Source organism: Macrobrachium rosenbergii, chromosome 17 (assembly GCF_040412425.1).
Source record: "Macrobrachium rosenbergii isolate ZJJX-2024 chromosome 17, ASM4041242v1, whole genome shotgun sequence".
In the NCBI taxonomy this organism is placed as follows: Eukaryota; Metazoa; Arthropoda; class Malacostraca; order Decapoda; family Palaemonidae; genus Macrobrachium; species Macrobrachium rosenbergii.
In genome coordinates this window covers 30,688,265-30,704,236 of record NC_089757.1, presented here as the reverse complement: position 1 = coordinate 30,704,236, position 15,972 = coordinate 30,688,265, and the positions used below count along the sequence as shown (strand labels likewise).

Below are 15,972 nucleotides of genomic sequence, written 5' to 3'. Positions count from 1 at the left end.
GCCTAGCTACACCACATGAAACCATGACTTTCGAGCAATACGATTAAGATCATTTGTACTTGTATTTAATGTTTTTTTTTTTACACTAAGCTTTGCATGTAGGACAGTATCTAATTCGGCATTAAAAAAGGTATAAGGTAAAACTAGTGACAAAAAATTATAATAAAATAAATTCTCACTCGAATGAACTTGGTGCCCCAGAGACCTGATTCTTATTGGTATTACTTCGTATTTTTTTTTTTTTTTTTAAGATTTTGACCTTGGCATTCAGCACTGGTTTTGGACGATCTTTTAAAACCGAAGGGAGGAGGAAGGTAGAAGACGAGAGACAATGGATTCGTGAAGAGCTCTTGAGTGACAAAACTGTTGGCGATTCTCTCTCTCTCTCTCTCTAATTCATGCCACCTAAGAAAGGACTAGATTACACAACGCCACTATGGACCGTTCGTCATTTATTTACATTATTTTTTTTCTTGTTTTAAATACCGTGAAATTCGTTGTATGAAAACACCATTGAAGAGCCTTCTGAGAACCCAGTGTAAAGGAAATAAAAAAAAAAATTGCAGAAATATACACAGGTTCAACCAAATTCGCCCAACAAGTGACTACAACAGGGTCAATGATTCCTCGCCTACAAAAGCAGTTTGAGTAAGACATTCTACGACAGAATTCAATACCATTTTCTTTGGCCACCTTTTTTAAAAAACCCTTTGGTAGTCATTTCCCTTCATCGCAAGAGAACACATAAACAAATAAACAACAGAAATACCGTAAACAAAAGAAAAACAACAACAACAACACTCTAGTGCCTTTCAAGGATCCAAAGTCTCGGAAATTTATGAAACACTGAGAAAAAAAAGGTAGATTAGAAAAATAAATAAGAAATTGGTCTCGACATACACAAGTTTAGCCTACGTTGCTAATCTATACGCGGGAGAGAAATCGTACTTATAAAAAATAAAAACGCCAATTCTATTCCATTAATTTGATATTTTTAGTCTAATCTTTGTGCTTTATCTTTATTATTTCTTTTATCTTTATTATTTCTTTAGTCACATCCATAGGTTCCCTCTGAGAAATCGAAAACTATACAGTACAACAAATAGGGACACGAATACATTTTACTATGGCATTATTATTCAAACCATAAAAAGAGATACCTGCTTTACATTGAACAGCTGAAAACTGAAGAGTAGCTACGATTTATTCCGCTTAAATATGACCTAAGATACTACAGTTTCCATCAAGCTCCAAATGTGTCGTCAGAGCGGGTATCTGTTTTCCCAAAAGATAGATAGATAGATAGATAGATAGATAGATAGACAGATAGATAGACAGGGAGGGAGGGAAGGTGGGAGGAGGGGTACAATTTGGGCATCGCATTTGTATTCAGAATGCTTTACATAAGATGATTTTTACAGTTGTATTCTACTCGATAGATAATTCATTAAACGAACGTCTTATCCAGATTATCGGTCCTTTAAAAGGTAAAATGCAAGTCACGTAGAAAAGGTGTTTGGGGAATTATCTCTCTTAAAGGTAACTGATCGCTGTCACAATATCTTCATAAATCGACTAAGGATAACAGTTTATTAAAAAAGTTGTATTAATGTCTGCTAGCAATGAAGATGCTAAATAATATTTCCTCGCTATAGATGGCACAGTATAAGGTATTTAAAGAGAGAGAGAGAGAGAGAGAGAGAGAGAGAGAGAGAGAGAGAGAGAGAGAGAAATGGAAAACTTTCTCTACTCCTTCGAAGCGAGCGTCCACCCTTACATAATGCCCTTGACCTGAAGTTTTCAGAAACTCCCTTTAAGTTTTAGCAATCGTGGAGCTCACATATTTTCCTCTTCCAAATCTCTGACCGTTTCAAGTTCCGGAAAGAAGAAGAAGAAGAAGAAGAAGAAGAAGAAGAAGAAGAAGAAGAAGAAGAAGAAGAAGAAGAAGAAGAAGAAGAAGAGGAGGAGGCGTTGGCGACTTTCATCCTGCGAGGACAGGGAGGACGACTTTCGTTCAAATTCTTGAGGTAAAAAGGATGAAAATAGAACCATTATTAGGTCATATCGTCAAATCATGCAGTCGTCCCCGCCAGTCCTAATTTGGCTTCGAATAAAAGTAATACTCTTGACAAATGAGATTCAAGAAAAACTTTTTTTTGTTAGGGGGATAATTTCCATACATTTGGTCAGATTTCATTTGAGGGGCGACTCTCGGAGGAATAGTGCAACTATTTAGCTTTCAGAAAACTGAAGAGCGAAACAGAAAATACTTTCAAAGATAAAAGGTACAAAAAGGTGATAATTTTTTTCTACCATCCTACCAGAATCATTACCACTTTTCAAAGGCTAATGACACCTGCAAGGTCAGGAAGGTGGTTGAATGACCGTGACAAGAGACAATTTATTACAAATTTTGAAGTCGAGTATCCAAAGAGTTATGGAGCCACTTTTAACGTTTAGTCCAAACACACGATATTACTCCTAGATCTAAACGTAAAGACACTGATGCTGCTGCTGCTGCTGTTACTGCTGTTGCACTGAATTATCAATAGGAAAAAACTGAATAATAATAATAATCAATAATTGTAATAATAATAATAATAAAAATAATAATCGTAACTGAATCAGAAGACGGGGAAAGCTGCCCTGTTGGCTATAACGGACAAACACCGGGCTTTGCAATAACAGTTTCACAATAAAGTCTGTTACACTGAGAAAATGAATTTATGGAACATTAAGCACAATACCTACAGCGTACGAAATGGAATTTATTTACATTTATTACACCTGAAGTTAAATAGTAATGTACAGTGGGAGGGTCTAAAGCCCTTTTTTTTGGGGGGGGGGATGATGATGATGATGATCTGGGCATGACCAGACTCAACACTCAAGTCACTATAGGAACAACACTGAGGGCGACCTCCGAGACCTCAGTGCCCCCCCTCACTTACACGGGGGTCCTTTGATTTTTTTTTAAGTATCATTCACTCTATTATATAGTAAGCCTTTCGGAGCAGGAAAGGGCTTAGTTAAGGGGGGTGGGGGGTTGGGTGGGGAGCCATCCCAAACACCACTCTTCCTTTCTTTTCGTCGGAAGGGTGTCGCTGGGGTTGTCGATACTGCTGTCGCTTTTGCTGTCGGTGTTGTTGCTGTTGTTGTTGTAGCTGTTGTCGACACAAGATTAACAAGTCTGATGTCTTGTTGGATTTTCTTTTATTTTCGCAGTTAACTGTTACCTGTCCAACATGGAACACTGCCACCAAACTAACCGCAAGAAACACTTTCGCTTTCTTCTTTTCCCGCCACAACACTGTCTAGTGACAACGAACTCGGAAGCTCGTTAGCTAAACCATTAGAAAAACGGAACACTGCAGGTGACCTTGACCTTCATGCCTTATTCACTCACGCCCACATGTCCGCCGAGATGTTGGGGATGGCAGCATGGGCGGCCATGGGCGGGGGTGGAGGAGGCAGGCCAGGTGCGGCGGGGGTCAGATTGGGGGCAGCGGGGCAGGCTCCCGGCACCCGTCAAGGTTTGATAGTGTTCGGCGTCTGGGGGGTGGTCGGCTGGTGGCCGGGGGTGCCACCCCCGGAAGAGGGCGTGCCCCCCGCCCCGTTGGCTGCTGCTGCTGCCGCCTCCTGCGCCGCCTGTCTTTGGCTATTTTTTTTATTTTTCATGCGACGGTTCTGGAACCATATTTTCACCTGGCGCTCCGTCAGGTTCAGGTTCCGCGCCAACTCCCACCGCTTCTGCTTCGAGACGTAGGCGTTGTACAGGAACTCCTTCTCCAGCTCCAGCGTCTGGAACTTGGAGTAGGGCTTCCGCTTTTTCCTCACCGTCATGTTCCCGGTCCATTCCAGCGGGTTCGAGCCCAACGTTCCTGGAAAGCAACGAATGCCGTGTTAATCGTGTGCATAATGAATTCCTGGAAAGTTACGAATATTGGTAATCAATTGGTAAATATAAGAGCCAACAGAAAACGAAGGGAGTGGAGTAACATTAAGATCATAATAATGATAATAAAATTTGTCACACACATATATTCTAAACATTTATGAACTTATACATCTAAATAATTTCATGGAAAAACACTGATTAAAATATAATAACACATTTCTGTTGGTATCAGGGTAAAAAAGAGAAATACCACAGAATTTAAGAGACATCTGGAGAGAGAGAGAGAGAGAGAGAGAGAGAGAGAGAGAATTTTTATTCACGGAAACAACACTGTTGAATGGTATACATAATCCAAAGCTAAAACGTATGAACCTGACATATAAGACTGGACAAAAATATTCACCTTCGTATATTCAATAACCACCTAATACTGACGATCTTTGGCTACGCATTATATATCACGAATAGGTAAATAAAACAAATAATAGATAACTAAAATATTATAATATAACTTTACTAAATAATATATATATATATATATATATATATATATATATTATATATAATATATATATATTATATAAAACATGAATACATTAGAAAATCGATTGCAATGGAAACGCTGTATTAATTAGCAAGTGTGTATGTGTGTGTGTGGATCTCTGCACAGAAATTCAACCCTTATTCAGCAATTCAAAGATGAATGAGGCAGTGTTTGACGTTTCTTATGCTACAAACCACACACATATGCATATTCTTATATATATATATATATATATATATATATATATATATATATATATATATATATATATATATATATATATATATATATATATATATATATATATATACTGTATACATACATACATACATACATACATAAGGAGGAGGCACACTTGCGTCACTGACTACCTTAGAAAGAAACAACTTACTCCCGCACTCTATGAATTATGTATCAGTAAGTGATCGGGTAAAGAGAAAAACGTGCCTAAGTATAAGCAAGCACATACAGTAAGTCCTGCCGATGGGCCTGTCTCCTTCAAGCACGTGAGCGTGTAAGAGAGTATGTTCGTTGTGTGTGTGTGTGTGTGTGTGTGCGCGTGCGTGTGTGTCTCGCTTGTAGCTAGAAGGAGACGTAGAAGGTAGATTTCACTAAGCAAAACGACTGATTTTTGCCAGAACCCGCTTCGACTACTTTTTTTTTTTTTTTTTTTTTTTTTTTTTACAAGACCAAAAAGGCACAGTACAAATTTTATTGCGGCGCTTTCTTTCTCTAATGATTTCTTTTCCTCTTACCGCCCTTATTCTGTTTCTTGTCAGAAATAAAGAAAATAAACGAGCGCACACGTACACGCACGCACACATAATACATAAATACGTATGTATGTATGTATGTATGAAATCAGCTAAAAATTAACCTGTTATCCATGACTCAACTCGAAGACCAGTTTAATACTTCATTAAGTCAGGAACAGCGTTAATTTTACATTGACACTACAAGGCTTAGTAATAGTGACTTGGATGAGCCTACCAAAACTGCTGCCGTAAAGGGAACTTCCAGCACGACAAAACACAAAAAATACGAGATTTACCACTGGAAAGAGAAATTGCATAAAGACTAGTCCGAAACCTTTTTAAGGAGGAAATATGCCCAGATAACTGGAAAAAGACGTCGGGGAAAACCAGTCAGTACTGCAAGAGTAAGTCGTCCATAGGAAACCAATGACTAATTTTAGGGCTGAAGAAAGGTAGACAAATAAGATACAATGAAATATTCATTTTGAAATAATTAATACCAAAAGGGAGAGAGAGAGAGAGAGAGAGAGAGAGAGAGAGAGAGAGAGAGAGAGAGAGAGAGAGAGAGAGAGAGAGAGAGGAGCTTACGTACAACAAAAATTATGACAAGTATTCTCGGATATGACGAAGTCGTTATTTTTAGCCAAAAAATTTTAAAATATTCTTATCACAAGGAAATATCTCCCCGAATGAATTTCCATCAGGTACACAAGTTACGCACACACAACAGGTCATTAGTGAGTCATTAACCCTGAACAATATAACTGCAGGTTCCTTTATGAAAGCCGAAGCCGGCATTTTGTGGAACCCTTGGCGTTTATTCAGTGTCTAACGGATTTTCTCAAAAGAGAAACGTTAAACTAAATAGATATAGATATGGATACAGATAGATATAGCATTTCTGTAAAGTAGAAGTGCTGAAACAGACACAATTTAAACAGTGTGGTGTTTAATTGCAGACTTGAGTACTTGGTAAAAGGCACAATATGTTGTGCAGTGACTCGTCTAGAGTTTAAAACGTATCATGCGGTTATGATGACAGAATTGCTATATGCAACTGCATTAAAAGATTTATCTGCAAATAGTCTCTTGAGCCTAGTCATGCTAAACATCTGTAGGAGCAGAGGTAATGTATAACTCAATACGGAGATGGAATTGGCACTGCCCCACCATGAATTTTATAAATCCAGAGGAGAATGAGACGAAATTAAGTTGAGGCCTTCAAGAATTATCTTTCTCTTTCTAGTAATTTTAGTTATTGAAAAAGATACCCATTCTCGAGTGTACAAAATTCCCATCAAGGTTATCACAAAAAAAAAAAAAATACACACGTACGATCTTAGGGACCAACCATAAAGACTGGAAAGTTAATAAAATTCACTGTGACATTCAGTATGGGCCTGAGAACTGTAGGATTCTTGTGCACGGAAACGGCGAATACTGACCCACATTTGAAAAACTAAATTTTCAGGGGAAGAGGCACCTTTATGTAAGGCGCCATAAGATGAGAAATTGCTATTTTTCACAAACTGAAGATAGATAACTGAGGAATATTATTCATAATGTGACTCCGTGATAAAACTTCGATTCAGTTTCTCTCAAATAAATTAATTACTTGGCTAACGATACCCTCTAAATACAATGACGATGGATGCAAGCAATTTTCTCGGAACAAAGACCGATTATCAAAATGAAATGACATATAAAATAAAGTTATTTAAAATTACCAAGCACAAAGGCAAAAGATACACGAATCCGTATTAATTATACAATTAAAAGCCAAGAAGAATATAATTATTGTAGCCTCAATGCAGACTGGAGACGTAGGAGAGAAAGAGAGAGAGAAAAAAGGCAAGCGATAAGAGGAACTTGCAAGTGAAAGAACGGCCAGGGGATGAAAAAAGGATAGGAAATGCTAACAAAAAGAAAAGAAAGGTACTTGGATTTGAGCCAAGGGATGGGATTAAGGCAGAACATTCACTTTCTCTCTCTCTCTCTCTCTCTCTCTCTCTCTCTCTCTCTCTCTCTCTCTCTCTCTCTTCCCCCTTCCACGTATGTTATGGAATTTCTAGTATACGTAAAAACAAAGGTAAGCAGATTAGCATTAAGCAGGAAATTTTGCATAACTGTTTGAAAGGTGATCAGATTCTGAAAATAACGCACACACGGATATACATATATACATACAGACAGACATACATACATTCATATATATAATGTGTGTGTGTGTGTGTGCGCGCGCGTGTAAGAATCAGGCAGGCCAAGAAGGATCAATTATCAAGAGAATGAATGCAAAAGCATAATCCTCTCTTCTTGGAATACCTCATGAGTACATAACTGCCTTCTTCACCTCAACAGAACCCTCAAACTAACAGCATTATGTTGCAAACAGCGAATGTTTCAATTAAGCACACCGAGAGAAGAATCAAAATAAGTAAAAAAGCAAGGATATTACGAGAGCCTAGCAAAGAAAGATGAAAAGAGAATGTATGATAGGAGAAGGAAAAGACGTTGAACTGCAGGAGAGGAGGAGGAGGAGGAGGAGGAGGAGGAGGAGGAGGGGAGGAGGAGGAGGAGGCGGGCCAGGAGGAGGAGGAGGAGGAGGAGGATGGGCGGGCCAGTGGGAGAGGAATTGGGGAATGACCCGGGGAAGCAAGAAGAAAAGATGCAATCCCTCCCTCCCTATCCCTCCATCATCCTCCTCCTCCCCCAGCTCTCTCTCTCTCTCTCTCTCTCTCTCTCTCTCTCGCTATTGATGGTTGGGCAGACGTCGGCCAAGAAGCAGACGAAAGCCGCTATCATTTAGGCGTAAGATACGAGGCAGGGATGGCTTCTCTTTCATACAGAAAATGTGTAACTTTGCCTCGGCGGTGATCTGGTCCTTTTCCCCACGCACACATCTCCCGACACAACCCGTTCAACACCAATTTGGCTGTGCGAATGGCCCAGGGAGGTACAAGAATAAATACAAACAAATCATGGCGCAGGAACGTCGATGAATGTGGACGGAAACGCTTCGTAAAAACAGATCTTGTTTACGGTAAAAAGGTAGCATTGAGCAAAGAAAAATCCTGCGTACGCGTAATACAAGGAAGGAAAAAGGTTCAAAATTCGTGAAGAAGAAAGACACCGTCGGCCACAGAAAGGAATGCCCGAGAGGAAATGAGTGAAGAATCAGAAAATATCCTCTCTCTCTCTCTCTCTCTCTCTCTCTCTCTCTCTTTTATTTTTCTCATATCATTTTCTTTTTTTAGAGAGGGATATGACAACGTCCGGAAAAAAATTTCTGCCGCGCGTTTTGTTGCTGCTCCTGCCGGTGGGATTATCGATCCAAACCTTCAGACAGACGAAAAACTGAACGTGTTTCGAAACTGCTGATAAAGGAAATCAGGTTACAAAGAATGCCACGAACTGTACAGTCATTCAAACGCACGGAGACGCCAGACGGGCAAAACAAAAGAAAAATGGATAAACATGTGTAGCGCCAACCCCGCCGTCAGATGTGAAAAGCGTTCCCTTATTTCGGCAAGGCGTACATAAACGCCCACATATATAAGAGAGGCACGAGCAATTAGTGTCTCGAGGTACAGATGTATCATATTAGAGGTAACAACATTCTCTCTCCCTCTCCTTCTCCCGGAGCCCTGAGAGAGAGAGAGAGAGAGAGAGAGAGAGAGAGAGAGAGAGAGAGAACAGGGAAGCCGGTTTTTATTATTAAAGTGCGGATGGGAGAGCTTAAGTGGAAGAGGCTTCACAAAGGCTAAAAAGGTCTTGCCCCCACCTTTACTACCGGAGGCACCCACCCCCCCCTATCCAAACCCTCCCCTCCTCCCAACCCACCCACTACCTCGGTCCAGCTATCATCCGCCCATGAGCAACTTTTAGAAACCAAACCCTCCTGTTTCCATTTCTATGAGGGAAAAAAAAAAAACTTCAGTATCCATCCAAATATTAATAAAAATTACACAGAGATACCGTGGATTTTTCAGGTCTGCATGATTTTGTTATTATCAGTTGTAGCACATATGCCCTCTGTAAGAAACTAAAAAGTATTCAATTATGCGTCAGAAATTATGAAAAAGTTATGATAATATATTCCCATTTGATAATATATTCAATTCAGTGGACATAAAGAAATCAACAGGTGTGAATATCTATCTAAATCGTTCATAAGAATATATTATTATTGTTATTATTATTATTATTATTATTATTATTATTATTATCGTTGTTGTTGTTTACAGATAATTTCATGCTAAGTTAGTGAATTCAGTGCCACGTTTTGATTCCTATAAATAATAATAATAATAATAATAATAATAATAATAATAATAATAATAATAATAATAATAATAATAAAAAAATTATTATTATTATTATTATCATTTACAGATAATTTCCTGTTAACTACGTAAATTCAAGGCCACGATCTGACTCCCCTTCAAGGCCAGTCATCACCGTAGCACTTTTACGAGAAGAACGTGACACTTGAGTGAGCCCTGTCAAAACGTGTTTATCGCCGAAAACGCTCGGGGAAACGCCGCACTTGTGCTGATAACACGTGTGTGTGTGTGTGTGTGTGTGTGTGTGTGTGTGTGTGTGTGTGTGTGTGTGTGTATATATATATATATATATATATCGACAAGTACGCATTTACTTGGTTCCCTGTAGGGGTGTAGTGCCGTCAATGCACCTCGTGTGTGGTGCACTGTAGGCATTACTTGAGGTTCTTTGCAGCGTGCCTTCGGCCCCTATCTGCAACCCATTTCGTTTCTTTTACTGTACGTCTTTTCATATCCTCTTTCTTCCATCTTACTTTCCACCCTCTCCTGACAACTGATTCATAGTGCAACAGCGGGGTTTTACTCCAGTTACACCTTTCATACCTTTTACTGTCAATTTCCGTTTCAGCGCTGGATGACCTCGTAGGTCCCAGTGCTTGACTTGTGGGCTAAATTCTATATCCATTCAACCTACGCATGAGAGTAACCTCTGATAGACTTTATTGTCAAGAGAAAATAGGACTATGGCCTCAAGTAACTATATTGTTAATACGTATGTTTTTATTTATGTATATTGTTACATAATACATGTGTTTTACGCATATACGCTTGCAGGCTTGCTAGGACCATGAGTCGCTCCTGGTCTACCGCCCACCAGTTCACCCGGATGTAAATGGGTGCCAGAGTTTGATGGTGTCTACAAACAGAAGTTGGGATGCCAGTACTCAACACTATATATATATATATATATATATATATATATATATATATATATATATATATATATATGTATATATATATATATATATATATATATATATATATATATATATATATATATATATATATATATGATGTATATACATTTATATATACACACACACACACACACACATATATATATATATATATATATATATATATATATATATATATACATATATATATATATATATATATATAATGTGTATATATATAAATATATATACATACACATACGTACATAAATATATACATGCATGTATATTTACGTATATATTTATGTATGTATGTTAGTATGTGCGGGTGGGATTCTATTAACTGACTAATCAAACAAGTAAGTCATGTTGCTATACACATAAATGGAATTAGTGAATATATAAATAAACATGAAAAATATAAGTAAGAGCATGACGTCACATAATGAGGAGGCGGAGGAGGAGGAGGGGGAGGAGGAGGACGTCTAGCTGCAGCGACCCCAGCAGCAGCAGCAGCAGCAGCAGCAGGAACAGCAGCAGGTGTCTCTGGCCGTTCTACTCCACCTGGTCCCTTCTGAAAACGTTATTATACTTGCTCGTACACACAAGGTGTTCAGAGAGAAGGAATGCAACGCGGACGAAAATAGTCGCTAAATGGGGCGATACTCACCATTAAGAACTTTTTTTTTTTTTTATCGATGTGTCCGCTAGTTTTAAATGGGTTCGGATACCCGCTATTCAATCGACCATCACGAATGTCCAGAAGTTAAGTCGTATATATTTACTTTTTTTTATTTTTTATTTTAGATTTTTTCTTCTGCTAACTCTAATGAAAAAATCATTCTCTTCCGGGAAAACATTTTTGGCCATAGCTATATTTTTTCTTTTCTTTTTGAAACTAATTTTTTTATACTGCTTACTCTAATGAATAAATAATTCTCTTCAGGGTAAATATTCTTAGTTCAAAGCTATATTTTTTCTTTACTCTTTGAAACTAATTTTTGTTTACACTGCTAACTTTTATGAAAAAAACAGTTCTCTTCAAGGAAAACATTTGCAGGTCATAGCTATATTTATCTTTTCTTTCTGAAGCTGTTTTTCTTATACTGTTAACTCTTATGAAAAAATCATTCTCTTCATTGAAAATACTTGTAGTTCAAAGCTATATTTTTTCTTTTCTTTATGAAACTATTTTTTTTATTGGTGACTCTTATGAAAAATTATCTTGAAAATACTTGTAGTTCAAAGCTATATTTTTTCTTTTCTTTATGAAACTATTTTTTTTATTGGTGACTCTTATGAAAAATTATCTTGAAAATACTTGTAGTTCAAAGCTAAATTATATTTTTTTCTTTTCTTTTTGAAACTGATTTTTTTATACTACTAACTCTTGTACAAATAACTCTCTTCAGGATAAATATTTGTAGTTCATATTTATATATACTTTTCAATATTTAAAAGTATTTATTGCATTTATTAAAATAAAAAAAACGTTCGAGGTAAAAATATAAAATAAGGAACACTACAATCAGCAGCGATGTGATCACAATTCCTTCCATTCACATTATCCAACATTGCACAAAAGACTAAGCAGCGAGCATATTGCAAAATGATGAAAGGCGAACTATTAAGTGCTGAGAGAAATACCAGAATTTGTGCTAATGCAACTCGATTACAGGAAGCATATGGCACGTTTAGACACGCAAACTTATTTATGAGCGTTCTATATTTGGATAAGCGAAATGTATGCGCGCACGCGCACACACACACACATACGCGCGCGCATGCGCGCGCGCAACGAACGAACACCTGATGGAGCGCGCAGGCAAGTCATTATAAAGTATCCTAAACTTTAGTAATACTTTCTCTCTCTCCCTCTCTTTCTAAAAGAGACACTAACATTGTGTGTATATATATATATGTGTATATATATGGGTGTGCGTATTTCTGTGTCGATCATATGTTTGAGTGCTTGCAGAGAATGGAGAAAGGATGTCTTATAAAAAAAAAAAAGCAGAGCTGACAGATTGCCGAACATGATATAGAGCAATGGCCTTAATTTCAGGAAGCACGTGAGTGCATCTGTTAAGTGGCTGAGAACGTGCTTGGAAAAATATATTCAAGACGTAGTTTTATATATATATACTGTATATATATAAATATATATAGTGTATAGATATATATATATATATATATATATATATATATATATATATATATATATACATACATACAGTATGTATATGTGTGTGTAGTGTATACACACACACACATATATATATATATATATATATATATATATATATATATATATATATATATATATATATATATATATATATATATATATATATATACACACATACAGTATGTATATGTGTGTGTAGTGTATAGACATATATATACATATATATATATATATATATATATATATATATATATATATATATATATATATATATATATATATATATATATATATATATATATATATATAAAGATTTGGTAAAGTCTTTTATACATTTCTTAGTTCCTGTTTACCAAGAACCTCGGCGCAGAAATAAAAAAAAAAGTGATTAGCCTCTATTACTCGAATTCTCATACAGAACCCAGCAAACTCTCTCAATATTCAAAGAAGGTTCCCGAGAATGGAGATGAGAAAAAACAACCAAAAAAATAAAAGAAATTTGGTTGTCCGGAGGAAATTCCTCAATCATCGTCCTTTCCATAAACGCTGACGGGACCGGTGCACCGCCGAAAATTATGCGCCGATGAAACCTGAACTCATACGATCCGAGTGCGCGTTTCCCATTGCATCTGAAAGTATGTTGGCATATATGTAGATGGACGGTCGTGGCATCCCCCATAAAGTACATGAATGCAGCCGCAAAAGACTGCCTCCAAATCGTCGGCGGATCCTCGGGATCTGAGAAAGCATAGATCGAAGCAGAAGAGGCTCCGGACATTAATACATTTATCCCGAAGAGGCGCCGGGACGGGGCGTTCGACTCTCTGGGGTTAATATAGAAGTGACCATAACGGGGGTGTGTTAGCGCATGATATACGTCCTCATTAACTATATTAAGGGAAAGATAAATGTCCCTTCGGTAAATTAAATGAAACTCGCCGGGTCTTCCGACGGCCGCAAATACTATAATTAACTGGGATTGGATTACGGGCAGGTAGTTTTCTACTGGCGCTGGGTGGAGCGAAAACCGCCTTTTTGTTTGTTAACTGGCCGCCCGAGCATCTCCTTCTCATGTCCGAATGCATTTGGAAGGAATCTCTCCGAAAATGAGAGAGTCGCGCGAAGGCCTGGGTCATCGTGCGCGAGCACGGAAACGGACACGCGGATGTAAACATCAGATGGAATCGGACACAGAATTTACCAAAAAAATTGGCAACAAAATTTTCAAAGAGACAAGTGAAATCCTATAAAATCATACGAAAAATTAATTAAAATGAAAACCTCATTGAATAACTTCACGTTCGGCGAAATCATAGTGAATATCAGGGACTCGATTCCAAAAAGGGATCGAGACAGGATGTCGTTGCAGTCCGGAGCTACAAATATTGCAATGAAATTGTCCTTAATAAAGACTGGGGTGGGGGGGAGGGGATACCCCGCATCAGCAGCTGGCCCATTTGCTCATTATCTCTTCCTGGTCTTTTTTTTTTTATCTCTCTCTCTCTCTCTCTCTCTCTCTCTCTCTCTCTCTCTCTCTCTCTTCCCCTCCTTTCGTTTGACAATTAGCATATCGAATTTTTTACCTGTCATTATAATTTAGTATTTACAGAATATCTGATATATCAATATGGAGACTCCACTGACTCCCAGGGAATCATTTGCTTGCGCATTCCACCACAGACTGTTCTTCCATTATAACTTCCCTTGAAAGGTAAAGTTTGCTCGTATATCCCTTCCCTTTCCTTCTCTCTCTCTCTCTCTCTCTCTCTCTCTCTCTCTCTCTCTCTCTCTCTCTCTCTCTCTCAAAACAGCGATGTTTCTTTTAAAGCAAAATCCTTCAAGTCTGAATGCACTGTCAGCATTTTCTCTCTGCAGCCATTTCTATCCTTCCCCATCCATGGCATTTCCAGCTCACTATCTTTCTTCCTTTTCATATCCTGCCTTTGAGATCAAGCAAGAAAAGAGAGAAGGGGGTGGGAGATGGAGTGGGGGGAGAATATCCATAAGTGACACGAGGGTACATAGGTAGGGGGGACACAGGGGGGAGGAGGGGGTGGTCATCTACGTGTTCGTGTGTGCGTGTTTGTCTGTGTGTATAGAGAGAAGGGGAGGTTGAAAAGAGAGAGAGAGAGAGAGAGAGAGAGGGGAGAGAGAGAGAGAGAGAGAGAGAGAGAGAGAGAGAGAGGGTGGGGGAAGGCAGCTGTTTTCCATTTAGTAGTAATTTCTAAAGAGGAGCCATCTCTGAGACCTGATGGCTGGAATGGCCCCCCAGACAGCGCGTCAGTTTCTGTGTGTGATCACCCCGAACCACTCAAGACCCGGTGCTGGATCGCCCTGTCAACTGTTTAGATAACTCTTCGGTGCACTCTCTAGATGGCCCCCATCTCTCGACGTAAATGACCTCCTACATTCTGTGTTGATGTGTACACGGCCGTGTTGCAGAATTGAAGGCGTGCTGGAGATGGCTGGAGAAAAGGGAAAAATCTGGATGTGTCCGGGGAAGAGAGAGAGAGAGAGAGAGAGAGAGAGAGAGAGAGAGAGAGAGAGAGAGAGAGAGAGAGAGGGGGTTGATTTTCGAAGTTTTGTTTTATCCCAGGATATGCAAAGAAAAACACATTTAGAAGAAAAGAGAGAGAGAGAGAGAGAGAGAGAGAGAGAGAGAGAGAGAGAGAGAGAGAGAGAGAGGTTGATTTTCGAAGTTTTATTCTATCCTTACGAGAGAGAGAGAGAGAGAGAGAGAGAGAGAGAGAGAGAGAGAGAGAGAGAGAGAGAGATTGGTTTTCGAAGTTTTATTCTATCCCAAGATATGTGATGAAAAACACATTTATACGGTACTTGTATATAATCTCTAGTTGAGAGAGAGAGAGAGAGAGAGAGAGAGAGAGAGAGAGTTGATTTTCGAAGTTTTTTTTTTATCCCAAGATATCCGATGAAAAAACATTTATACGGTACTTATACATAATCTCCCGTCATAAGAAAAAGCTTCTCTGTGAAAACTGCCGATTGATATATCATTCTCTTTTCGGTATTGCCAACCTTTGGCTCAGGATTTTAAAAAGATTTTGCAATAAATATAAGAGGAAACACTACACATTGAGGCTTTAAAAGAAAACTTTATTATAGTGAATTACTGTAATTTATACAGTAACAATTTTGGAATTAACCCAAAATAGCTCCGTTTATGCAATGACTTTTTTTACACACAAGACTTATTAAAGGGTAAGTACTTTAAGTATGTATTTAACTTTTGAACATGAATAAAATTAAGTGCACATTCACCTAAATTTCCTTTCAAAGTCTCTCTCTCTCTCTCTCTCTCTCTCTCTCTCTCTCTCTCTACACACTATA

General features: G+C 38.1%; 1 protein-coding gene across 5 annotated transcripts in view; it reads right to left on the bottom strand.

Moving 5' to 3' along the window:
* Window positions 1-231: 231 nt before the first annotated feature.
* LOC136847844 (homeobox protein abdominal-B-like) overlaps window positions 232-15,972 on the bottom strand; it is a 601,387-nt gene continuing 585,646 nt past the window's right edge. For 3 of the 5 annotated variants that reach the window (XM_067119815.1, XM_067119813.1, XM_067119816.1), the window contains one exon: window positions 3,387-3,881. In XM_067119815.1, coding sequence (XP_066975916.1) covers window positions 3,529-3,881 — 353 coding nt within the window. In that variant the 3' untranslated portion in view covers window positions 3,387-3,528. Of the gene's footprint in view, window positions 3,882-15,972 lie in introns of all 5 variants that reach the window. The other 2 variants (XM_067119812.1, XM_067119814.1) reach the window with 2 other exon arrangements.